Raw genomic sequence first — 27,533 nt, 5'->3', positions numbered from 1 at the left:
CCTGCCGGTGAGCACTTATCTTCTTAGACCCAAAGTTATTCTCCCACTACCCCACACTGTCCTCCTGGTTAGGTTTCCGCTATTCACTGCAGCCATCACGGGAATGTGATCTTCCCATCTGAAAACACATGTCCCTCGATCATGTGCCCCACCCTAAATTCTGTGGGACAGCACTTTTCTCACCCTGCTTATAAAAGGCATAGAGGCGAGGAGGGAAACACGCAGTCTATGGCACTGAGATGGATGAGGAGAAAATCCCAGGGCTGTGAGTTCAATTACAAAGCACGTGCAAAATGTTGGTGATACGAAGATGTGTAAGTTGACACTGAAGAGGTGCTTATGCATGATCTCTCCATACTCTATTTCCAAGTTTGAATAAATGAGAATAATACTACCTATCTTTTAGTTATGTGAAATGAGATAGAAGAGGGAAAATAATCTGGAACAAAAGGTTGGTGTGAGCATTTAAGAGAAGGGTAAAGAGATGGCTCAAGCTTACTTTTCACTGGAAGCTCAGGAAAGAGAATAAAGGGGATCTTCAAATTAATTCTAACTTATCAAGCCAAGTTCTTTAGGAGAGGAATGACATAAATATTTAGGGAAGATGGCCTCCCTTCCCCCACCCTGATTAATAAAGATTGAGAAATTGGCTAGAGCATCCCTCATGTGGCACAACCTTGGTCCGGAGCTCAGCAGTGACAGTCCTTTGTTGGCTTCAGGATACAAACTCACCTGGAAACTGTCTCTGCCTAGCTGATTTGGCTGGTGTCATCAGAGTGTGGTTGAACAGCCTTTGCTCAGTTCCTTATCCAGGTCTGCCTTTCCTCTCTCTAACTGCCTATGCTACCTTTATCTCACCACTGTATTCTCTTTCTTCTCTTTTGCCTTTTGGGCTGCTACAAAAGTCTTAAAGAGACATGTTCTACTCTGCTGCTACATCCTAAATCATCTCATTCTGGATGTTCTCCAATCCTTGTAAACCCATAATTTATTTCTTTTCTTTTATTTATTTTTATTTTTTATTTTATTATTATTATACTTTAAGTTTTAGGGTACATGTGCACAATGTGCAGGTTAGTTACATATGTATACATGTGCTATGCTGGTGTGCTGCACCCATTAACTTGTCATTTAGCATTAGGTATACCTCCTAAAGCTATCCCTCCCCCCTCCCCCCACCCCACAAAAGTCCCCAGAGTGTGATGTTCCCCTTCCTGTGTCCATGTGTTCTCATTGTTCAATTCCCACCTATGAGTGAGAATATGCGGTGTTTGGTTTTTTGTTCTTGCGATAGTTTTCTGAGAATGATGATTTCCAATTTCATCCATGTCCCTACAAAGGACATGAACTCATCCTTTCTTATGGCTGCATAGTATTCCATGGTGTATATATGCCACATTTTCTTAATCCAGTCTATCATTGTTGGACATTTGGGTTGGTTGCAAGTCTTTGCTATTGTGAATAGTGCCGCAATAAACATACGTGTGCATGTGTCTTTATAGCAGCATGATTTATAGTCCTTTGGGTATATACCCAGTAATGGGATGGCTGGGTCAAATCGTATTTCTAGTCCTAGATCCCTGAGGAGTCACCACACTGACTTCCACAAGGGTTGAACTAGTTTACAGTCCCACCAACAGTGTCAAAGTGTTTCTATTTCTTCACATCCTCTCCAGCACCTGTTGTTTCCTGACTTTTTAATGATTGCCATTCTAACTGGCGTGAGACGGTATCTCATTGTGGTTTTGATTTGCATTTCTCTGATGGCCAGTGATGGTGAGCATTTTTTCATGTGTTTTTTGGCTGCATAAATGTCTTCTTTTGAGAAGTGTCTGTTCATGTCCTTCGCCGACTTTTTGATGGGGTTGTTTGTTTTTTTCTTGTAGATTTGTTTGAGTTCATTGTAGATTCTGGATATTAGCCCTTTGTCAGATGAGTAGGTTGCAAAAATTTTCTCCCATTTTGTAGGTTGCCTGTTCACTCTGATGGTAGTTTCTTTTGCTGTGCAGAAGCTCTTTAGTTTAATCAGATCCCATTTGTCAATTTTGGCTTTTGTTGCCACTGCTTTTGGTGTTTTAGATATGAAGTCCTTGCCCATGCCTATGTCCTGGATGGTAATGCCTAGGTTTTCTTCTAGGGTTTTTATGGTTTTAGGTCTACCGTTTAAGTCTTTAATCCATCTTGAATTAATTTTTGTATAAGGTGTAAGGAAGCGATCCAGTTTCAGCTTTCTACATATGGCTAGCCAGTTTTCCCAGCACCAATTATTAAATAGGGAATCCTTTCCCCATTGCTTGTTTTTCTCAGGTTTGTCAAAGATCAGATAGTTGTAGATATGAGGCATTATTTCTGAGGGCTCTGTTCTGTTCCATTGATTTATATCTCTGTTTTGGTACCAGTACCATGCTGTTTTGGTTACTGTACCCTTGTAGTATAGTTTGAAGTCAGGTAGGGTGATGCCTCCAGCTTTGTTCTTTTGGCTTAGGATTGCCTTGGCGATGCGGGCTCTTTTTTGGTTCCATATGAACTTTAAAGTAGTTTTTTCCAATTCTGTGAAGAAAGGCATTGGTAGCCTGATGGGGATGGCATTGAATCTATAAATTACCTTGTGCCCAAGGTAATTTATAGTATGGCCATTTTCATGATATTGATTTTTCCTACCCATGAGCATGGAATGTTCTTCCATTTGTTTGTATCCTCTTTTATTTCATTGAGCAGTGGTTTGTAGTTCTCCTTGAAGAGGTCCTTCCCGTCCCTTGTAAGTTGGATTCCTAGGTATTTTATTCTCTTTGAAGCAATTGTGAATGGGAGTTCACTCATGATTTGGCTCTCTGTTGGTCTGTTATTGGTGTATAAGAATGCTTGTGACTTTTGTACATTGATTTTGTATCCTGAGACTTTGCTGAAGTTGCTTATCAGCTTAAGGAGATTTTGGGCTGAGACAATGGGGTGTTCTAGATATACAATCATGTCATCTGCAAACAGGGACAATTTGACTTCCTCTTTTCCTAATTGAATACCCTTTATTTCCTTCTCCTGCCTAATTGCCCTGGCCAGAACTTCCAACACTATGTTGAATAGGAGTGGTGAGAGAGGGCATCCCTGTCTTGTGCCAGTTTCCAAAGGGAATGCTTCCAGTTTTTGCCCATTCAGTATGATATTGGCTGTGGGTTTGTCATAGATAGCTCTTATTATTTTGAAATACGTCCCATCAACACCTAATTTATTGAGAGTTTTTAGCATGAAGGGTTGTTGAATTTTGTCAAAGGCTTTTTCTGCATCTATTGAGATAATCATGTGGTTTTTGTCTTTGGCTCTGTTTATATGCTGGATTACATTTATTGATTTGCATATATTGAACCAGCCTTGCATCCCAGGGATGAAGCCCACTTGATCATGGTGGATAAGCTTTTTGATGTGCTGCTGGATTCAGTTTGCCAGTATTTTATTGAGGATTTTTGCATCAATGTTCATCAAGGATATTGGTCTAAAATTCTCTTTTTTGGTTGTGTCTCTGCCTGGCTTTGGTATCAGAATGATGCTGGCCTCATAAAATGAGTTAGGGAGGATTCCCTCTTTTTCTATTGATTGGAATAGTTTCAGAAGGAATGGTACCAGTTCTCCCTTGTACCTCTGATAGAATTCGGCTGTGAATCCATCTGGTCCTGGACTCTTTTTGGTTGGTAAACTATTGATTATTGCCACAATTTCAGATCCTGTTATTGGTCTATTCAGAGATTCAACTTCTTCCTGGTTTAGTCTTGGGAGAGTGTATATGTCGAGGAATTTATCCATTTCTTCTAGATTTTCTAGTTCATTTGCGTAGAGGTGTTTGTAGTATTCTCTGATGGTAGTTTGTATTTCTGTGGGATCGGTGGTGATATCCCCTTTATCATTTTTTATTGCATCTATTTGATTCTTCTCTCTTTTTTTCTTTATTAGTCTTGCTAGCGGTCTATCAATTTTGTTGATCCTTTCAAAAAACCAGCTCCTGGATTCATTAATTTTTTGAAGGGTTTTTTGTGTCTCTATTTCCTTCAGTTCTGCTCTGATTTTAGTTATTTCTTGCCTTCTGCTAGCTTTTGAATGTGTTTGTTCTTGCTTTTCTAGTTCTTTTAATTGTGATGTTAGGGTGTCAATTTTGGATCTTTCCTGCTTTCTCTTGTGGGCATTTAGTGCCATAAATTTCCCTCTACGCACTGCTTTGAATGTGTCCCAGAGATTCTGGTATGTTGTGTCTTTGTTCTCGTTGGTTTCAAAGAACATCTTTATTTCTGCCTTCATTTCGTTATGTACCCAGCAGTCATTCAGGAGCAGGTTGTTCAGTTTCCATGTAGTTGAGCAGTTTTGAGTGAGTTTCTTAATCCTGAGTTGTAGTTTGATTGCACTGTGGTCTGAGAGACAGTTTGTTATAATTTCTGTTCTTTTACATTTGCTGAGGAGAGCTTTACTTCCAACTATGTGGTCAATTTTGGAATAGGTGTGGTGTGGTGCTGAAAAAAATGTATATTCTGTTGATTTGGGGTGGAGAGTTCTGTAGATGTCTATTAGGTCCGCTTGGTGCAGAGCTGAGTTCAATTCCTGGGTATCCTTGTTGACTTTCTGTCTCATTGATCTGTCTAATGTTGACAGTGGGGTGTTAAAGTCTCCCATTATTAATGTGTGGGAGTCTAAGTCTCTTTGTAGGTCACTCAGGACTTGCTTTATGAATCTGGGTGCTCCTGTATTGGGTGCATATATATTTAGGATAGTTAGCTCCTCTTGTTGAATTGATCCCTTTACCATTATGTAATGGCCTTCTTTGTCTCTTTTGATCTCTGTTGGTTTAAAGTCTGTTTTATCAGAGACTAGGATTGCAACCCCTGCCTTTTTTTGTTTTCCATTTGCTTGGTAGATCTTCCTCCATCCTTTTATTTTGAGCCTATGTGTGTCTCTGCACATGAGATGGGTTTCCTGAATACAGCACACTGATGAGTCTTAACTCTTTATCCAATTTGCCAGTCTGTGTCTTTTAACTGGAGCATTTAGTCTATTTACATTTAAAGTTAATATTGCTATGTGTGAATTTGATCCTGTCATTATGATGTTAGCTGGTTATTTTGCTCGTTAGTTGATGCAGTTTCTTCCTAGCCTCGATGGTCTTTACAATTTGGCATGATTTTGTAGCGGCTGGTACCGGTTGTTCCTTTCCATGTTTAGTGCTTCCTTCAGGAGCTCTTTTAGGGCAGGCCTGGTGGTGACAAAATCTCTCAGCATTTGCTTGTCTGTGAAGTATTTTATTTCTCCTTCACTTATGAAGCTTAGTTTGGCTGGATATGAAATTCTGGGTTGAAAAAAAATTCTTTTCTTTAAGAATGTTGAATATTGGCCCCCAGTCTCTTCTGGCTTGTAGAGTTTCTGCCAAGAGATCCGCTGTTAGTCTGATGGGCTTCCCTTTGTGGGTAACCCGACCTTTCTCTCTGGCTGCCCTTAACATTTTTTCCTTCATTTCAACTTTGGTGAATCTGACAATTATGTGTCTTGGAGTTGCTCTTCTCGAGGAGTATCTTTGTGGCGTTCTCTGTATTTCCTGAATCTGAATGTTGGCCTGTCTTGCTAGATTGGGGAAGTTCTCCTGGATAATATCCTGCAGAGTGTTTTCCAACTTGGTTCCATTCTCCCTGTCACTTTCGGGTACACCAATCAGACGTAGATTTGGTCTTTTCACATAGTCCCATATTTCTTGGAGGCTTTGTTCGTTTCTTTTTATTCTTTTTTCTCTAAACTTCCCTTCTCGCTTCATTTCATTCATTTCCTCTTCCATCACTGATACCCTTTCTTCCAGTTGATCGCATCGGCTCCTGAGGCTTCTGCATTCTTCACATAGTTCTCGAGCCTTGGCTTTCAGCTCCAGCAGCTCCTTTAAGCACTTCTCTGTATTGGTTATTCTAGTTATACATTCATCTAAATTTTTTTCAAAGTTTTCAACTTCTTTGCCTTTGGTTTGAATTTCCTCCTGTAGCTCGGAGTAGTTTGATCGTCTGAAGCCTTCTTCTCTCATTTCGTCAAAGTCATTCTCCGTCCAGCTGTGTTCCGTTGCTGGTGAGGAGCTGCGTTCCTTTGGAGGAGGAGAGGCGCTCTGCTTTTTAGAGTTTCCAGTTTTTCTGCTCTGTTTTTTCCCCATCTTTGTGGTTTTATCTACTTTTGGTCTTTGATGATGGTGATGTACAGATGGGTTTTTGGTGTGGATGTCCTTTCTGTTTGTTAGTTTTCCTTCTAACAGACAGGACTCTCAGCTGCAGGTCTGTTGGAGTTTGCTAGAGGTCCACTCCAGACCCTATTTGCCTGGGTACCAGCAGCGGTGGCTGCAGAACAGCAGATTTTCGTGAACCGTGAATGCTGCTGTCTGATCGTTCCTCTGGAATTTTGTCTCAGAGAAGTACCCTGCTGTGTGAGGTGTCAGTCTGCCCCTACTGGGGGGTGCCTCCCAGTTAGGCTCCTCGGGGGTCAGGGGTCAGGGACCCACTTGAGGAGGCAGTCTGCCCATTCTCAGATCTCCAGCTGCGTGCTGGGAGAACCACTACTCTCTTCAAAGCTGTCAGATGGGGACATTAAGTCTGCAGAGGTTACTGCTGTCTTTTTTTTCGTCTGTGCCCTGCCCCCAGAGGTGGAGCCCACAGAGGCAGGCAGGCCTCCTTGAGCTGTGGTGGGCTCCACCCAGTTCGAGCTTCCCGGCTGCTTTGTTTACCTAAGCAAGCCTGGGCAATGGTGGGCTCCCCTCCCCCAGCCTTGCTGCCATCTTGCAGTTTGATCTCAGACTGCTGTGCTAGCAATCAGCGAGATTCCGTGGGCGTAGGACCCTCTGAGCCAGGTGCGGGATATAATCTCCTGGTGCGCCTTTTTTTAAGCCTGTTGGAAAAGCACAGTATTGGGGTGGGAGTGACCCGATTTTCCAGGTGCCGTCTGTCACCCCTTTCTTTGACTAGGAAAGGGAACTCCCTGACCCCTTACGCTTCCCGAGTGAGGCAATGCCTCTCCCTGCTTCGGCTTGCGCATGGTGCGCTGCACCCACTGACCTGCGCCCACTGTCTGGCACTCCCTAGTGAGATGAACCCGGTACCTCAGATGGAAATGCAGAAATCACCCATCTTCTGCATCGCTCACGCTGGGAGCTGTAGACTGGAGCTGTTCCTATTCGGCCATCTTGACTCCTGCCTCTCTCTTTTTTTTTTTTTTTTTGAGACATTGTCTTGCTCTGTCACCCAGGCTGGAGTACAGTGGCAGCATCACAGCTAACTGCAACCTCTGCCTCCAAGGCCCAAGCAATCCTCCCACCTCAGCCTCCCAAGTAGCTGGAACTACAGGTGCATGCCACCGTGCCTGGCTAATTTTTGTATTTTCTGAAGAGACGGGGTTTCACCATGTTACCTAGGCTGGTCTTGAACTCCTGAGCTCAAGCAGTCCGCCAGCCTTGGCCTCCCAAAGTGCTAGGATTATAGGTGTGAGCCACTGCCTGGCTGTAGAGCCATACTTTCTAAACAACTCCTTCGTTCTTCATAATCCAAACCCAAAGGACAGTCTCTGAGAAGGTTTCAGTATCGTATTTTAGACAGAAAAACACATATTTTTCTCTTGTGTGGCTGGTTAAAGAGTGCCCTCATCTAGTATATGTCACAGCGCCATTATCCCCCCCATGTAAAAAGATTTGAACCCCACATTTATGGTGGATTATATTTCTTTCTGTCCAAAATTAAAGTTACCTTCAAAACATAATCATTTTGATATTTTTCACTGTAGCCATCTTTGGAATTTCTGTTTGTGATGGTAAAATAGGTCCACAAATTCTTTGATACTCTTCCCCTCAAGAAGTGAGGCTTAATTCCTCTCCCCATGAGTGTGGGCTGAGCTTAGTAACTCAATTCTAACAAACAGAATGGTGGAAATTAGAAATATTGTGGAAATGGCAGTATATCACTTTTAAGACTAAGCCATAAAAGGTCTTGTAGCATCCCCCTCTTTCTGTCTTTTGGCTCGCCACTTTGGAGGAAGCCAGTTGACATGTTATGAGGATACCCAAGCAGCTACATGGAGAGGTCCATGTGGCAAGAAACTAGGCCTCCTGACAATGGCCATGTGTGTAAGCCACTTTGGAAGCAGATTCTCCAGCTCCAGTTAAAGCCTTCAGATAAGTCTATCCCTGGCCAACACTGGACTGTAACCTCAAGAAAAGACCTTGAGGCAGAATTACCTGCTAGGTTACTCCTGGATTCCTGAACCACGAAAACACCTTTGTGTTAATAAATGTTTACTATTTAAGTTTAAATTACCCCTATGTTTTTGGGAATGATTTGTTACACAGCAATAAAAAATGAATACACTGCTATATAATGAAGGAAATCTGGTTAACAAATTCATTAATAATAAAAAATAGTCATATTCATGTTCAGATTGGCTAGATAATGCATCTTTCTGGTACATCTTTTTCTTTCTTGGGAAGCTTGAAGCAACATCAAGAGAAAATTTATCTCAACTGGTATTCTCTGAAGTTGTATCCATCACATATTATAGTATTTATTTTGATATTTGATTCCTATTTTGTAGACCATACGCTATGATTCTACAGACCAAAGGAGAAAACTAAAGTGTGTTTAATTACTTAATAAAAGTTGTCTGAATACTTTTTAAAGTAGGCAAAAGTCTAAATTACAAGTTTTAAAAACCATTGAACAGGAACACAACACTATTATAATAGTAGTTAAGTCTATCTCTTTAGGGCCATTCTCTATACTTGTAGTCTATTTCTCCCTTAGTTTTCAATGTCCTATGACGTTAGGGAATCAATGTTGTAGAAAGAATTCAGACGGACCCACATTCAATTCCCAATCCTGCCTCTTGCTGATTATGCGAGCTTTGGCAAGTTACTGAACCCTCTTTTGATTTTACTTTCCTCACATGGAAAATGGAGCCAATAATCACTAAGTACGTCTGGAAGTGATTTTGAAGATTAAATGAGTTTAATAAATATAAAGTACCTAATGCAGTCCCTGGAGCACAAGGTCAGTTTATTATAATGTCAATCCTGCTTTTACCTCCAACTATTAAAATAATGTATACTTCAAAATACTCACAAAAAAGTTAAGAGGGAGACCATGATAATATAAGATGTACCATTAGAGAAGTCACTTTAGAGTTACATATACCTTATTTTGTCAAAGATGCTCAACATCAGGGCAAAATACCCTTCTGCTGACCCTTAATTCTGCAAAACCTCCAACAGTAAAAAACTGTAAATGTGCAAAATCCAAATCACAATGTTGTCAAAAATTTAAGCAGAGGCAGAGCTCATCTCTCAGCCACCTCTCTACTGACCACAAAAGAAGCAAGTGTATTGACAGCCCCACCCTTACTAACTGGCCCAGCTGAGGCTTCATGGTACCTTTCTGCATTATTCATACCAAACGAACACAGGTAACTATTTTACTAGTACAATAGATCTTTAAACTGTAAAACTGTTCAAGGAGTTTGTCTTTTGACAAAAATGTAATAATTTTAACAAAACAAAAGTTAACATTATTTTGAAATGATTTTAAGGTAAGCAAAAACCTCAACTTACTCTTCAGCAGGCAGGCCAATTAGCAACAACTTGTCAGATTCTTTCCAATAAGCCACATGAATTTGTTTTCCATTTAAAAGGAGGGATGAGCTAAGAAACAATAAATTCAAAATAAGGTTAGAATACCTTTAAATGTCATAAAATTATAAGTATAATTCATAAAAGATTGCATATGGTATGATTTAAGAACTACATACTTAATAAGTGATTTCTTTTCATATTCCTGTCACATAAAAAACGCAAGGAATTATATGACAGCAAAAATATACTCCAACATATTAAAAAAAAAAAAACAAAAAACAGAAAACTCTAGGCCAGGCTGGGTGTGGTGGCTCACACCTATGATCCCAGCACTTTGGGAGACCAAGGCAGATGGATCTCTTGAGGTCAGGAGTTCGAGAACAGCCTGGCCAACTTGGCAAAACTCTGTCTCTACTAAAATTACAAAAGATAGCCTGGTGGGGTGGTGCATGCCTGTGATCCCGGCTACTAGGGAGGCTGAGGTATGAGAAGTGCTTGAACCCAGGAGGCGGAGGTTGCAGTGAGCCAAGATTGTGCCACTGCACTCCAGCCTAGGTGACACAGTGAGACTCTATCTCAAAAAAAGAAAAAAGAAAACTCTAGGCCAAACAAAAGTAGACCTATTATAGAAAAAAAAAAAAAGTTGAAATTCTCTTGCTAACATTAAGTGACTAAATATAATTTTTTTTTCCAAAAGAAAGCTTCAAAACTGGGTGCAGTGGATCATACCTATAATCCCAGCACTTAAGGGAAGCTAAAGTGGGAAGATCACTTGAGCCCAGGAGTTTGAGACCAGCCTGGGGAACAAAGTAAGACCGCATCTCTTAAAAAAAAAAAAAAAAAATTAGCTGGGTGTAGTGGAGTGGTCCTGTAGTCCCTAGCTACTTGGGGTGGGGAGTGAGATGGGAAGATCACTTGAGGCTGGGAGGTCAAGGCTGCGGTTAGCCATGATTGCACCATGCACTCCAGCATGGGTGACAAAGCGAGGCCCTGTCTCAAAAACAAAATAAAAGAAAGCTTCATCTCAGTTGGTTAATTTAACAAATATTTTGTGACTGCCTATTTATGAAGATGATTTGCTAAAGAAAGGAAGATGTAGTCCCAGCTGAGATGACAATCAGTATGGGACACAAATATATAAACAAGTAACCAAAATGTAAGTCAGATTTAAATGTGTTCTCAAGGAAACTTTTGGGGTGATGAATGTATTCACTGCGTCGATAGTTTCAGGGTATACACCTATGTGGAAACTACTCAAATTGTACATTTTACATATGTTCAGTTTACTTCATTATACTTCAGTGAAGTTTTAAAAATTTAATTATGTTCTAAAAAGAGAAACAATAATGAACTATGATAATAAAGAGAACTTAAGTGTGTGGAATTTAAAATATAAATTATAAAATAAATTTTTTCACACAGAACATTGCTTTTGTCTTAATACTTTTAGAAATGCATACACTTTCAGACAAATATTAGCCTCTTATAGTATACTAATATTACTATAGTTTAAAAAGTGTGTATGCAACAAAAGATACACACATTGCTAAGGAACCCCTAAAATAATTTTCATATTTATTACCTTCTTAAAAAAGTTTTTCTAGCTGTATTTACTGCTTTCCACAATTAACCCATATCTCATGGTTAATAACAAAATCTAAATATTAGGTAAAATAACATCTATTCTTTACAGTAGAAAAAATAAAGGCAAAAAAAAAAAAAAAAAAAAGCAACACCGCACAGAGAAACTTAAATTTTCTTTCTAATGAGACTGAAAAGGAGGAATGCACCTCCTTATGCTAAATGAAAGAAGCCAGTCACAAATAGCCACACATTATATGATTCCATTCATATGTAATATCCAGAACAGGGATATCTATAGGAATGGAAAGTAGATTAGCAGTTGCCCAGGGGTTGGGCTGGCTGAGCTAAAGGGTATAGGATTTCTTTCTGAGGTGAGAAAAATGTTTTAAAATTGAGTTTGATGAGGGTTGCGCATATCTGTGAATACACCAAAAAGCATTTACTTGTACACTTTAAAACTTATTATTTGTATATATTTAGGGGGTACAAGTACAGTTTTAATAGATGGATGTTGCATGGTGGTGAAGTCTGGGCTTTTAGTGTAACCATCACCTGAGGAGTGTACATTGTATCCATTAAGTAGTTTTTCATTTCTGACTCCCCTCCCGCCCTTCAAAAGCTCCAGTGTCTGTTATTTTACACTCTATGTCCATGTGTATACATTATTTAGCCCCCATTTATAAGTGAGAATATGTAATATTTGACTTTCTGTTTGAGTTGTTTCACTTAAGATAATGGCCTCCAGTTCTATCTACGTTGCTGCAAATGACATGATTTCATTCTCTGTTATTTATTCCATTTATTTATTTAATTTACTCCATTTATTTATTTGTTCTTTTTTATTCCATAGTATATACATACACCACATTTTCTTTATCCAGTCATCTGTTGATGGATGCTTAGATTGATTCCATTATCTTTGCTATTGTGAATAGCACTCATAAATATATGAGTGCAGGTACCTTTTTGATGTAATGATTTCTTTTCCTTTGGTTATATACCCAGTCATGGGGTTACTGGATCAAATTGTAGTTCTATTTTTAGTTTTTTGAGAAATCTCCATACTGTTTTCTGTAGAGGTTGTACTCATTTACAATTCCACCAGCACTGTATAAGCATTCCCTTTTCTCTGCATCCTCACCAGCATCTGTTATTTTTTGACCTTTTAATAATAGCCATTCTGACTGGAGTAAGATGTTATCTCATTGTGCTTTTAATTTGCATTTCTCTGATGATTAGTGATGAGCATTTTTTCATATGCACGTTATCCATTTGTATGTCTTCTTTTAAAAAATGTCTGTTCATGTCCTTTGCCCACTTTTTAATGGGGTTATTTGTTGTTTTCTTGTTGAGTTGTCTGAGTTCCTTATATAGATTCTGGATATTAGTCAGTTGGTGGATGTGCAATTTGCAAATATTTTCTCTCATTCCGCAGGCTATCTATTGACTCTGGACTATTTCTTTTGCTGTGTAGAAACTTTTCAGTTTAATTAAGACCTACTTATCTATTTTTTGGTTTTGTTGCATTTGCTTTTGAGGTCTTACTAATGAATTATTTGCCTAGGCCAAAGTCCAGAAGAGTGTTTCCTAGGTTTTCTTCTAGCATTTTTATAGTGTCAGGCATTACACTTAAGTCTTTAATCTAACTTGAGTTCATTTTTGTATATGGTGAGAGAGATGGGTTCAGTTTCATTCTTCTGCATATGGCTATCCAACTTTCCCAGCACCATTTATTGAATAGGGTGTGCTTTCCCCAGTGTATATTTTTGTCAACTTTGTCAAAGGTCAATTGTCTATAGGCATGTGGCTTTATTTCTGTGTTCTCTGTTCTGTTCCATTGATCTATGTCTATTTTTATATCAGTACCGTGCTGTTTTGGGTTACTATAGAAAGCCTTGTAGTATAATTTGAAGTCAGGTGATGTGATGCCTCCAAGTTTTGTTCTTTTTGCTTAGGACTGCTTTGGCTATTCAGGCTCTTTTTTGGTTCCATACCAATTTTAGGATTACACATGCACTTCAAATGGGTGAATTGTATCACTTATGTACTATATCTCAATAAAGATTTTTAAAAAATAAAAAGAGGCCTGCAATATGCTTTTATGAACCCAAATTTATAAACTAAATAGAGGCTCCAGTACTACTGTATTGAAAATAAACTAACAGTTTGTATATACACTATATTAAAGTCACATAGTTAAACATGACTTTTAATTAGTTAAAACATAAAATTCTTCTGTCTATTGCCTTGTAGATTCTACCTCTTTTAAAATCATAGAAATGTCATTTCTACCTGAATATGGGGGAAAAAAAGTTAAAGCCTAGAAAATCCAACTTGATATTTTCTCAGTATTACGGAGGCTGTTGAAATTTGAGATAAAATTTCCTTGTAAAGTCTAAAATTGTTGAAATAATAAGGAAGAAAAATTGTTTATAATTCTTAGATTTATTTTATGAAAAAAAACACAAAACCTAAAAGCTTTGAGCCTTTTCCTCCCATAAATTAACTATGGCATTTCAATGTCGGGGCTTAATAAATCAATGGAATGGGTATTTGACTCTATAATTGACTATATTAAGAGTTCTAAATATAAAATTATTTGACATCAATCTTGCTCATCCATCATTAACTACACTGATGATGAATGCATCTGTCCTATTTGTCTATTTTTGGTTTTGCTGCATTTGCTTTTGAGGTCTTAGTCATGAATTATTTGCCTAGGCCAATGTCCAGAAGCATTTTTCCTAGGTTTTCCTCTAGCATTTTTATAGTGTCAAGTCTTCCTTTTAAGCCTTTAACCTAAATCAAGTTAGATTAAAGGGACAAATGGGAGCTAAATAATGTGTACACATGGACATAGAATGTGGAATAACAGACATTGGAGATTTTGAAGGGTGGAAGGGTAGGAAAATTCACAGATTATGAATAGCCCTCCTAAAGAACATTTTGTATTTTTCTATCATTGTTGTAAGAACAGAATATGTCCTAACTATATGACCAATTTTGGTGTTCAGTCATTCTTGCCAATTCTGTTTGCCACAAAGGTATTGCCTAGGAAGTTAACAATCAAGATAGAAACATGAAAAAGCTGAGATTCATAATAATGCCATGCTTAAAAGATACATCTTCATGAAGAAATAATAAATATAGGCCCAAGTGTTTTTTAAAATGTGCCAAAACACTCAGATCTACAGCTGTGTTGAGAATCTACACTTCAAATAGATGACTGGTAGAAATAACTTAGATGAAGCAAAAATCTGCAGACATTCTGCAGAGCTCGTTATCTATAATGTATAGATATATACGTGTATATACATACATTATAGACTATAATGTATATAATACATACATTGTAGATACAAGTATATTTGTATACCAGATACTTGTTTTAGCATTTTGTCAGGGTGAAATAAAAGAACTTGAAAAAAACAGAATTAAAGCTTAATAAAAATTATTACCTAGTAACTTGTGTCCCAGTTACGTTTTCCAGCATGTCACAGAGTGTGAGAAAAATCCCTCTCACACTTTTAAGTTTCTGAGATGCTTCAGACATTGGATAATGATAAAGAATTTCCTGCTGTTAAATGAAACAAATGATCAAACCACCCAATTTTCCAACCATTATCTTTGTCAGGACAAGTTCAAACTTTGTATTAAGAAAAGAACAAAAAATGAATCCTTTCAGCTTCAGTGGGAGTTTTGTTCAGACACAAGGGGAGAACTATGCTTGGAATTTTAACACATTAACTAGCATGTAAAAGACTACACTTGAAAATAAGTTAGAGACTGTCGAAATTAGTCATAATAACAAATAATATACTAAGTAGGATACTGATTAATTTACATTACAATTCATTTAAAAGTTTTAAACTTTAATCTCTTTAATAATAATTTATAGTACTAATATTTTATTATAGTTTGTTAATACTATACAGTTATTCTCGTCCCCTGTGGTTACATAGCTACACAGGTACCACAAGTAACTATTAAGAGTCTTTAAATTTAATTACTTTTACATTATTTTTTAAAAGACAATATTCAACATTTTTGGTGAAATCATTAAATCCAAGCCAAGACAGCAATTAAACTTACAAAGTGAGAATACAGAACTAAATTATAATATAGATAATAAGAGAAAAGTGTCACGATATTATAAAATCTTATTTGTCAAATTAGAAACACTGTGTATACCACAAACTAATCTGAATTCAAACTTTAAAAGAGCATATTTTATTTTAAATCATGGAAAATACTAGACATACAGGAAAATTCAAAAAATGCTTTATATTTTTCTGTTTTCAAGAAGAGCATGTCCCGGGAAACAGATAGTTTTTACAAAATAAAATGACAAACTTCAAAAAATTAGCGCTGTGCTAATACTTTCATACAAAGAGATGAACCATTCTGTACCTCATTTTTTGTTGTTACTTAAAGCAACATTTATTTCTCTCACAAGGAAAATTAAAAGCAGGCAAAATGAAAATGTTAAGAGAGGAACCATGAAGAATTCAGAGTAGCTTCCAGTTGCCCTGTTTAATGACTGTATCCATAAACATTAATATTGCCACTATTGAAAACCCAAACTCCTTAAATAGTATCATATATTTTCTCTGGTTCTCCAGCTCTCTAAAGAGTATTATATATCTTGCTGTGGTCTCGCTATACAATAAATAATTACATGATATGGTCTCCATGTCTTGCCAACTTTTACATTATGACAAATATAAATAAATTGGAGACATCTGCTTTTTATACTTAGTAAGCACATTCAATATATGCAAATTGCTATAGAATATGCTGGCCAAATACACTCTGCCTAACAACTAAAATTGTATTGCAGTAATTCTAGTGTAAAAAAGTTACAAAACATTATTTTATATCTAGAAATTAAGTTAAATATCAGTTAAGATCTTCTGTTGTCTACTTAATAGATTTAAATCTTGGCCAATAAATAATTTTATTGCATTTAGCCAAAATACCATACACTACTTTAAACAAAAAAAACCCCCATATACTCTTTGAATAGTTTTTCGAAATCTCCAAGCTTATGGTCTTTACATTTTGAAATCTTGTGACTTGAAGAAGATAAGCTTTTATTAAATATGTAACTCACAGAAAACAAAATGACCTTATGACATTTTGTTATAAATTAAGCCATACCAGTTAAAAAAGGTCTTTTGAGAAGGTCTCTATTCCAGTCATAAAAGCCTCACTATTAAAGACCTGGCAAGCTCTATGGTTCCTAACCAATTTAATTAGCTGTATTTTTAAGCACTTATTAGTAGCATGCATTTGCAGCAGCTTCCACTCTGTTCAATAAGAATAAAAGCCTCTCTTAATTACAATGTTGATACAGGGCTGGCAACAGACAGAAACCTGTTCTTTTGAGAAACATCTACACACTTTCCCATGGAAAGAAAGGCAAGGATGACAAAAGGTCTTAGCAGTATCTTACTCCAAAACGACTTAGAAAGATTCAGGATGTTATCGTCCCGGAAATTTGTTGTATGTTTTATATAACAAATGCTTAAATATTTCATTTGTTTTAAAAATATAAAGGATCAGTACTACACACAAGAAATTAGAATTATTAACTCTAGGTCTGTATGTATTTTTCAGAACACAGAAAATTAAAAAAATGTGTCTAGGTAAATTCCTTCTTTGCCATTTTGATTATTCACTAAATTTTGATATATGAAGCAACACAAGGAAATGCATCCTTTTGGATAAAATAGCTTTAGCATTGAGAATACAGACTGGAAGGATTTCAAAAAGAAATAGATACAGATTAGTTAAAAACATTTTAAATATCACTTCTGTTCAAAGCATTATGTTTGACTAGATGCTTTGAGAGACCCTTGCGCTGTAAAACCAGATCCATGGCCAGAACATACTTTTCAAATTGCTGACATGCAAGAAGCAGAGAGGTTTCCAAGGACAACCTTCTAACTTCCTCCATTACTGCAGAGCAAGTTAGGGTCTCTGCTGGGAGTGTTGAGTGGTGGGCAGAAAGACAGAAGCAGGGCTGTCCTGAGGGCTGATTCCCACGACAGCTTCCATCAGGACACTGAGTACTGGGCTAGGAACAAGGTAGGTGAGCTGAGCCTAGAACCACTGTATTAAGCCCATACCCTCAAGTAAGGCTGAAATATCCTAGGTCAGTGGCAAAAGCAGAAGAAATAAATTATCTCTGGAGGAGAGCATCCCCTCATTAGAATGACAAGACTCCCAAAGATAACATCAAGCAATAAGTTTAGTCAAAGATCCCCAAGGACATAAGAAGGCAAACCATTACAAGTGAGAATCCTCTTAGGACCAGAGCTAGTAGAATCTAGTAGATCTAGAATAGAGTATAGAGTCTACAAGTATAGAGTCACAAAGATGAGCAAGCAACAAGAGACCACCGGGGATATCACGACAGATTTGAAATGTTGATTAAGCACTATTCAGAAACTTCTAAAAATAAATATATAATTGTTTAAACAGAAAACACAATGGAGAGATTAAACAACAGTTTGGGCACAGAATACTAAAAGCTGAACAAACACTAGAAAAGGCATATTCCTTACAAAGGAATGATAGACTGACAGTAGACTTCTTAACAGCAATAATAGAGGTCAAAAGACAAAGGGATACTATCTTCAAACAGATTAGAGAAAATAACTATCTACTTAGGTGGCACAAGCAATCCCATGTATTCACTTGATCTTCTTCCTGGCCACACAGGAAGGCTACATTTCTTACTTCCTTGCGTATGGATAGACCATGTGACTAATTCTACCCGATGGAACACGAGCAGAAATGATGTTACTTCTTTCAAGTCAGGTCTCCAAAATGTCCCATGTGATACTGCCTGCCTTCTCTCTTCTCTCATTGGCCAGCTAGATGCAAAGGATCTAACAGAGGACTCCTAAGCCCTTGGGAATAATAGGAACACTAGAAGAAAGGCTGGAGTCACTGAGCCACATGACCAGGAACAGTTAAATGAAATGAGATCTAACCTTTCATCATGTTAAGCCACTGAGACATTAGGATTGTTTGTTATAGCAAGTAGCCTACCCAGATGAATACAATCTAGAATTATCAAGCTACCTTTCAGGAAGAGGTAAAAGAAGACATCATCAGATAAATAACAACAAAAAGAATTGATCACCAACACACTTTCACTAAAAAGAAATATTTAAAATATGTTTTAGGAAGAAAATAATGATCCAATAAAGACAGTTTCCGATGTAAGAGGATGATGAGTAAAGAAAAAGTGAGGCACAATTGTAAATTTAAACTAGGTACAGCTGTATGAAATACATAATATTTATATTAAAAACAAACATATAAATATATGCAGTATATAATTATATTTACATATATCATTTATATATTGTATAATATATACTTAATTTATAAATTTTTTGGTGTATAAAATGTAATAATAATAAGTAGTAGTAGTATAATTATAGATGATGGAGAAAAGAGATAGCACTAAAATATTGATGACAATAGCACATGAGTAAAGGAAGGGTAACTGAAGCTAAGGTGTATTAAGGGCTTTGAATTATTTGAAAAGGGGTTAAGATAGTGTTTCACTTTAGTATCTGTTAAGACAAATATCATGTTAAATTTTAAGTGTAATCATTTAAAAAACAGAAAGAGTATATAGCAAGAATAATGATACAAGCAACGAAAAATAGATAAGAAAAATATCACAGAAAAAGCAGTTCCAGTAGAAATTTTTAAAGAAGATAGCAGACATGAATTCAAATATATCAGTAATCTCTATAAATGGACTCACTAAGTTTGTCTGTTAGAAGACAGAGACTGCCAGATTGGAAACAGGCTGCATGTAAAAGATATGTCAAATACATAAAGACACGGACTGAGAAAAAGAAAGAAAAAAAATTCAAATACTTATAAAATAGAGCTCTATGATATTAAATATTATTTTTAAAACGTTAATGTTAAAAAAGGACTTTAAGACAGAAACAAACTAGGGTGGAGAGGATCATATCATGATGTCAAAAAGTTTAGTTTTCTCCAGGAAGATTTAATAATTCTAAACATTAATGCACCTAACAAAATTGTCTCAAAATATATAAAGCATAAATATTTAGAACTGGAGGGAAAAATGGACAAATCCTCATCAGAGGGGGAGATTTCTATATCTTTCTTAATTATGAATAGGCAAAGCAGACAAGAAACCAATAAAAGATAAAACTTGAACAAAACAATTAACAGCCTCAAAACATTGATGTTGAAAGGTAACCTGGTATCAAAGAAAGGGCATAGAATTTGGAAACACTTCAGCTTAAATAGAAATTGTCAGTTACTAGCTATGTGAACTTAAACATTTTACTTATCTTTACTAGGATTATGTCCTTTACCTGCAAATAAAAATACCAAATATCTGATATTATGCTAGACAAAAAGTAGGTATTCAATAAACATTGAAAATGAATTTAAAAAATAATATGTAAAACATAAAAACTATTTACAACCTATGGAAGAAAGTTAATGCTACATCCCCCTGCATTAAAAGCTATTAATAGCAGGAGGGGATTGATTGTAACAGAGCACAGAGGAAATTTTTTGAGGTGATAAAAATGTCCCATATCATGATTGTGATACTGGTTACAAAAGTGTAATATATTTGTCAAAACTCATCAAATTGTACACTTAAAATTGTTGAATTTTATTATGTATAAGTAATACTTCAATGAAACATATCAAAAAAAGCTAAAAAGACCTTAGCTTCTAAGTTAAAAGATATTGCAACGATACCTTCCTCTTTTTTCTTTTCCTACAGAAATAACTGAATAATTTGTTTTCATTTTAAAAACATTTGTGGTATGAAATATTCATATTTATAATAGAGTATTAGATACACAATTTTAAAGAAAAACAGTTAATTCATTTTTGTCTCTTGCTTAAATCAAATATATTCACTATTCACTGGGAATACGATAAAAGGTCCTTACTTTTTCCTTTGGACTTTTGACTAAACTTATTTCCTTTGGACTTTTGAGGACACTCACCTCTTCCTTTGAGGTTTCTGAGTCGAGCTGTAGTGTGAGATACATAATGATATGAGGAGTGTTTAGGCCGCTCTGCTGGATATCTTCAACCTCTTCTCCCCAGAGAAGCTTGACTAAATCACTTGTGTTGGACTGTGTCTTTTTCTGTCTTGGTTGGGATGTCTCCCTTTTCACAGCATATGCATTTTCAAATGTCAGTTTCACCTTTAAAAATTAAAACAATGTGTTGACTTTTCGACAAGGGAAAATCAGCTGCAGTTTTCACAATGAAGGATCTGTGCATGTACATATACCCAGGTATGTACAGTATATAAAAATCATCCTAGAGTGAGGGCTCCTGATGGCTGGGGCTGCATATTCTATTTATATTTGTATTTTCGGCTCCTAGGAGAGTGTCTGATACATATTACCACAAATATTTATTGAATAAGATTGTATAATGTTCTGTATAAAATTCATTTAATTAAACATAATCATTGCAGTCTAAATTGTTGACTATAAAAATAAGAAAGGCCATCAAAAACCAGAAATTAATATGATCTGATAGTGCAAAAAGAATAACACCACAATATGAATGCCGATAGCACTGGCTTATCTGGGAAGATAGAAGGAAGACATTCAGCATTAAGAGTGACTTCACACAACCAAAGTTAACTCTCCTTTCAAATAAGGTGGTATTTCAAATATTCTTCTCTCAGACATTCTTTCTGGTTCTTTAAAACAAAGGCCAAGGAAAGTAAACGCTGTCAACATGCTGGATCTTAGACCAACATGGCTCTAAGAAGATTATCAATTTTATCAAGACAGTTTTAATTTCATGGCCTGATGTCAAGATTGGTAAGAGTGCAGAATGTGGCCATTTTCCACAGGTATGGAAAGGTAGCCTCCATTTCTCAATTACCTAACGGTTCTGGTACTGGTCTGTGGCCTGGGGGTTGGGGACCCCTGGTGTAAGAGGATGCCCTTATTCTTAGGAGATACATGCCAAAGTACTTAGGGATGAAGTATTAAAATTACCTATCCTTGGAAAAGGAAATATTTGTCTAGATACCAATTGGTCAAAGATAACTCGTTCATTTCAAAGAAGTACCAAAATTGGATAGCCACACATAGAAGAATGAAACTCTGTCTCTCACCGTACACAAAAATTAACTTAAGATGGATTAAAGACTTAAATCTAAGGCCTGAAACCATAACAATTCCAGAAGAAAATGTACTCTTTGGATACTGGCATAGGCAAAGAATTTATGACTAAGACTCCAAAAGCAAATGTAACAAAAACGAAAATAAATAAATGGGACCCAATTAAACTAAAAAGCTTTTGCACAGCAAAAGAAATAATCAACAGAGTAAACAACCTACAGGATGGGAGAAAATAGTTGCAAACTACGCATCTGACAAAAAAACTAATATTCAGAATCTCTAAAGAACTCAAATCAGCAAGAAAAAAGTAATCCCATTAAAAAGTGGGCAAATGACTTGAATAGACATTTGTCAAAAGAAGATATACAAATGGTCAACAAACATGAAAAAATGCTCAACATGACTAATCATCAGGGAAATGCAAGTTAAAATAAAATGAGGTACCTACCACCTTACTCCAACCAGAATGGACATTATTAAAAAGTCAAAAAACAATAGATGGAGCAGACGTGGTGAAAAGGGAACGCTTATGCCCGGCTGGTGGAAATGTAAATTAGTACAACCTCTATGGAAAACAGTATGAAGACTTCTAAAAGAACTAAAAGCAGATCTATTATTAGATCCAGCAACCCCACTACTGGGTATCTACCCCAAATTCCTTTATCTGAGAATGAGGATTTAGGAGTACCCAAAAGAAAGTATATGGAAGCCTTTGGTGGTGTTCCCTGGAAATCTGAGAACTTTTTGGGGAATTCCTGAGTACAGACTTTGTGACAGATAGATGGGAGCTCTGAAGATTGTCCCCTGGCATTGGGCTTTAGGAAGGAGCTCTGAGTGGAGATGTGTGAGCCATACAGAAGGGGAGAAATCAAATCAGAGGGAGCATGAGATGAGTCACATCCTAGAGAAGCAGGTGTCACAGAGATGAAGCTGGAGTGTCTATGAGAGTTGTGCATAAGAAGTGGTGACAAGAAAGCGGGTCTTCAGAGAAAGAAACGCATCTCAGAACAAGGAAGGCATCTTACCCAGCTGAGATTCTTATGGGTGGAGAGGTCAAAAGATAGGGTGCAACCTACCAAATATAAAAAAGGGAAATTTTTAAGTCTACCAAAAATAGACTTAAAAATTCACCAATTTTCTTCAGGCAGCAGCAACAACCTCAAATTTAAGATTGGTTTGCTATGCTTGGTGAAAAACAACATACTTGAAAACTAGTGTTATACTTGGCAAACAACATCATTTATTTTCTGTGGTGCAAGGACCTTTTTGTCTCACCACAACAAAAACTCAAACAAAAACACACACCACCGAACCATCCATTAAAATTCCTTAGGGAACTATTTCAGCCACTATTCTTCTGATTTAAGTAAAGTTGGCTCCATAATACAAATAAAATTATACTTTAAAAAGACATTTTTAAAAGCTTACATGTTAAGTAGCTACAAATGTCAGGAAATCTGGTTGCCTTGATAAAATGGTAAAGGGTGAGACAGATAACCAAATTAAGAGTTAAGTGCTATTTTAAAAAATAGGTTGATATACATAAATATTAGGGATATTATATGTTTTATAGGGAAAAACTTTTATTAAATGATACTTAACGTAAGTTAGTTTACATGAAGCTTCTTATAAAGGGTTTTCTCTTATTACTCGGTGAGACTTTAACCTGGTACAAGGTTCAGGATCCTTCGTGTCCTATGTCCCTCTTCTTTGTGCGGTTTGCCCAGCCTTTCCTCAGACCCAAGGACGCACTCTCTATGACTCATCACTTCCAAAGTCTTGTCGCTTTGTCTTTTCTTTCTACTTCAGTCTTTAGCCCATCCTATTTAAAAAGCAACGTCTCTTCCAAAGAAATCATCTACCAAACAAAGAAATCCTCTGATTCCCCTTTAGCTACCATCCTCTTCACAGATGGGACCTGGGGAGGCTGTCAGAATCTGCAGCAGCTGTGGAAGCTGACCAGTCTGTCACCTCTGTTTCAGTCTGCACCGTCTCTCCCATCATCTACACTGCTCTCTGCATGTGTTGTCCTTTCCCTGTTGGCTAACAGCTGGCAGATGATTTCAATACTCCTTAGTCAAAATTCTGAGGGAATCGAGTCTGACTGGCTCAGCAGATTATCTCTCCTCCATCCTCTTCTCTTCTTGGGCCACCTCACTGAGTGACTCAAGACAAAACTTGGAAGGCTTCTTGGACTTCTCTCTCTCCTGTAGAAAATATTGTCCTCTTTCCTTCCTCTCTATCTTAAATCTAATCTCTTCCTCCTCCATCCCTGGTCAATAAAGGCTCAGGCCTTTATCATCTCTCTTCTGGACTACTGCAAACCCAACCACCTGGTTTCCTGACCTCCTGTCTTGCATATGCCTCCCCCATCCAGAGTGATATATTCCTAAAATGCAAATTTGATTTGCATGTAAGTCCTGCACTTTAAAATGTTGATATAAATGGTTACTTCTGGGTTCTGAAAATAGATTTACAAATATTTTTTAAAATTTACTAGTTTGTTTTCTAATTTTTCCACAGTATATGTATCATTTCTGTGTAACAAGGAAATAATAAAAGTTAAAACATTCCACTCAAGAATCATTTCCTTTAAGAAGCCTTTGCCCCCTCCTTTAGGCCTAAGAACTACCTGAGAGAGAAGAGTCCAAGACTAATAATCTTCAGGCTGTTCTCCTAGAAAAGGAGTTAGGTTCCTCCAAAGCTCTAGAAAAGCCAGATATGGCCCAGTACTAAATGAAATCAGTCTTGGTCATCTGCAAAATTTGGACCCAAGCTCCCGGATAAAGATGGGAAGAGACAACGTACTACAAGCATGATTATGTACCTGTTAAATGAATGAGAGCACAGAGCTGCAGAAACGGATCAGGGTCACAAAAGTCAACAATTAGATGGGTATTTGCACCTTTGTTCTTGTTATTTAAAATTTCGAAAACCTCTTTTTTTAATCAACATTTTATTTTAGAAATTTTAAAACTACAGAAAAGTTGTAAGAAGAGAAAAATGATTGCCCATAATCCCACACCTAATGGCACTATTGCTCACATTTTGTCACATTTGCTTCATTTTGTCTCTTCTCTCTGGTCTTCCTTTCCTTTCCTTCCATACTCCTCTCTTCTCTATATGTATTTTTTAAGTTTCTTGGCTGAACCTGCAAATTATTTGCAGGTATTTTAATACATTGTCCCTAAGTACTTCAGCAGGTATCTCCTAAGGATAAGGGCATCTTCTTACACCAGGGGTCCTCAACCCCTAGGCCACGGATAGGTACCAGAACCATTAGGAACCAGGTGGCATAGCAGGAGGTGAGTGGCCAGTGAGCGAAGCTTCATTCATATTTATAGCCACTCCCCATCACTCACATTATTGCCTGAGCTCTACCTCCTGTCAGATCAGTGGTGACATTAGATTCTCCCAGGAACACAAAACCTGTTGTGTACTGTGCATGTGGGGGATCTAGGTCGTGCACTCCTTATGATAATCTAATGCATGATAATCTGTCACTGTCTCCTGTCACCCCCAGATGGGACCATCTAGTTGCAGGAAAACAAGCTCAGGGCTCCCACTGATTCTACGTTATGGTGAGTTGTATAATTATTTCATACTAATAGAAACCGTGCATACAATAAATGTATACTTGACTCCTCTTGCATGTTTAACAAGGATGGATTAATTGTGGATGGAACTGGTCCAAAATATTTAAATCCTAATTTCTTTCTCTCCCTTTTTCTTCTGCTAAGTGTGCACAGTTGAATTTGCAAAGGTTAATTAAATATAAGTACAATGTGATTCTGCTGTAAACATAACTTTTCATATTTTTGAAGAAAGAATAGACATGACTGAACTCTGGCAATACTGGAAGCACACCTGCAACCAACATAGGCAAGAAAAGGGGATCCCTCACTCAGGGATAATACATAGCTACTCCACTCCACTTGGGGGGAAGCTGACTCACTCGTCAAAATACTGCAATTCTTCGCTACTAATCAATAAGTAGCTGCTGTCTGAGCACCCTGAAGTACCCTAGTACCCTCTGTTGGACCTCCCCACATCTAGTGACTAAAGTGGGTAACAGTACAACCTACTCTAGCACCATGGCTGGCTGATGTCCCCCTGATTGTTACTATTTCAAACACCACCCCATCTCCATCTACATCTCGCTATCCATTCCTAGGCATTGCTGGTCTCAGCTACCATAGTTATCCCAGCACTTTCATTTTACATTTCCAAAGATAGCTAAATTTACAGAGCATCTGTGTGTGTGTGTGCATGCGCACACATACATGTGCATACAAAGTATGTTTAAAACAAATAAATGGGCATTAGGGAAATCTTGTTTCCCAGAAAATAAGGAATTTCATCATGTGCCTTATTATTTCAGAATCTCAAATCAGATGCAGCTGAGATTCTGATTTATCAGGGATTCTATTCTTCAACCTGACCAATCCAAAAACGACTTCATCCTCTCACTGCCTGATGGGTCCTCTGTCCCACCAGTCTCCAAACTTTTTGGCACCAGGGCCTGGTTTCATGCAAGACGATTTTTCCACAGACCAGGGTTGGGGGACGGTTTCGGGATGATTCAAGCACATTACATTTATTGTGCACTTTATTTCTATTATTATTATAATAAATTGTAATATAATGAAATAATTATACAACTCACCATAATGTAGAATCAGTGGGAACCCTGAATCTGTTTTCCTACAACTAGATGGTCCCATCTAGTTGGGGTGATGGGAGACAGTGACAAATCATCAGGCATTAGATTCTCATAAGGAGCATACAACCTAGATCCCTTCCTTTCATGCACAGATCACAATAGGGTTCGTGCTCCTAGGAGAATCTAATGCCACCCCTGATCTAACAGGAGGTGGAGCTCAGACACTAATGTGAGCGATGGGGAGCAGCTGTAAATACAGATGAAGCTTTGCTCGCTTGCCCACTACTCACTTCCTGCTGTGGAGTCCAGTTCCTAACAGGCCACGAACCACTACCAGTCTGTGGCCCAGGGTTTGGGGACCCCTGCTCTAACCCATATAAAGCATATCATCTTCCCTATCCCCCCAAAAAGAGAACGCTAATTCCTGATGCTATCTAGAACAGAGTATTCATGTTATACTCTGTTACCAAAAGGTATAGCACTTGTAAAATACCCCTAATAACGGAAAAACATCATCTACGATACACAATGTCAATGTTTAGGGTATCAAAATTACTTTTTATAAAATAAATTTATTTCTATCTACAAGGATTGAAAAATAATTCGTTAAGTAGCCAAACAAAAGTCCAGGAGAAAAGCTTAATTAAATAACAAAAAAAATCAAGAAACTTGTATGATTTGTTTTTAAAATAAAATCACGTTGGAAAAAAAAACATTATAGCAACAGTGATCTTAGTAAGTCAGAGAACAGAAAACTCCATGACTATTTAAAATGGCTCTTCTAGGAACTAGATTGTCACAAGCATATATGGTAGTTATAATGGCAAGTTTGCAATTATGTATGTTTTCATTACTGTTGCTGTTACTGCTTTATGTAGAATTTTACTTGTAGATATTTTTCTCTTTTTAGAATAATCTCCAAAAGCTAATAATATTAGCAAGAGCTAAATTTTCTTAAATAGGCAAGTATCAGTGTAACTCATCCATTATACATGATACTTTTCAGAAGCTTGAAAAGGAAAATAGTGCACGATATATTTATTTTATGTAACATCATAAAATATAGAAAAAGAATGTCCATACCTGCATAGGTCCAGGAATGCAAGACAGAACTCTCTCGATGTTTTCAGTAGTAACATCAACATCATTTACAGCAACAAGGACATCACCTGAAACCAGAATAACAATAAAAGATAGTTTTATGAATATCTAAAAACCATAGAGGTCTAGAATTGGAACATTAAACAGCTACTCTGACATCCTCAAAGTACAGTGAGAAATGTGGTGCAGACAAGCAGGAACTTGTCCAGGTTTATACAGCTCATTGGTGGCAGGGCTACTCTCCTAACTTTACTCTTCTTAATCTATAATACTGCCCATTATTGCACCATAAATAATACAACCTATGAATATTAAAAAAATAACTATTTTTATTCTTGATACAATTGGGAGAATTGTGTAAACCCAAAGAACAAATGGAAAATTTGTTAGCATGAACCAA

The 27,533-nt window shown here is 37.0% G+C and overlaps 1 protein-coding gene across 10 annotated transcripts in view; it reads right to left on the bottom strand.

Annotated features, from left to right (window-relative positions):
• Positions 1–27,533, bottom strand: part of INTU (inturned planar cell polarity protein) — a 97,383-nt gene that overhangs the window by 42,663 nt on the left and 27,187 nt on the right. For 7 of the 10 annotated variants that reach the window (XM_024356292.3, XM_024356291.3, XM_024356293.3 and 4 more), the window contains 4 exons: positions 27,116–27,201; positions 20,227–20,430; positions 14,656–14,774; positions 9,593–9,682 (listed from right to left, as the gene is read on the bottom strand). In XM_024356292.3, the coding sequence (XP_024212060.1) occupies positions 9,593–9,682; positions 14,656–14,774; positions 20,227–20,430; positions 27,116–27,201 (499 nt within the window). The remainder of the gene's footprint in view (positions 1–9,592; positions 9,683–14,655; positions 14,775–20,226; positions 20,431–27,115; positions 27,202–27,533) is intronic. The other 3 variants (XM_024356290.3, XM_063809839.1, XM_063809838.1) reach the window with 1 other exon arrangement.

The sequence above is a fragment of the Pan troglodytes genome, chromosome 3, assembly GCF_028858775.2.
Source record: "Pan troglodytes isolate AG18354 chromosome 3, NHGRI_mPanTro3-v2.0_pri, whole genome shotgun sequence".
Lineage (NCBI taxonomy): Eukaryota > Metazoa > Chordata > Mammalia > Primates > Hominidae > Pan > Pan troglodytes.
Note: the sequence above shows the minus strand (reverse complement) of the source record. Positions and strands in the feature narration are given on the sequence as shown.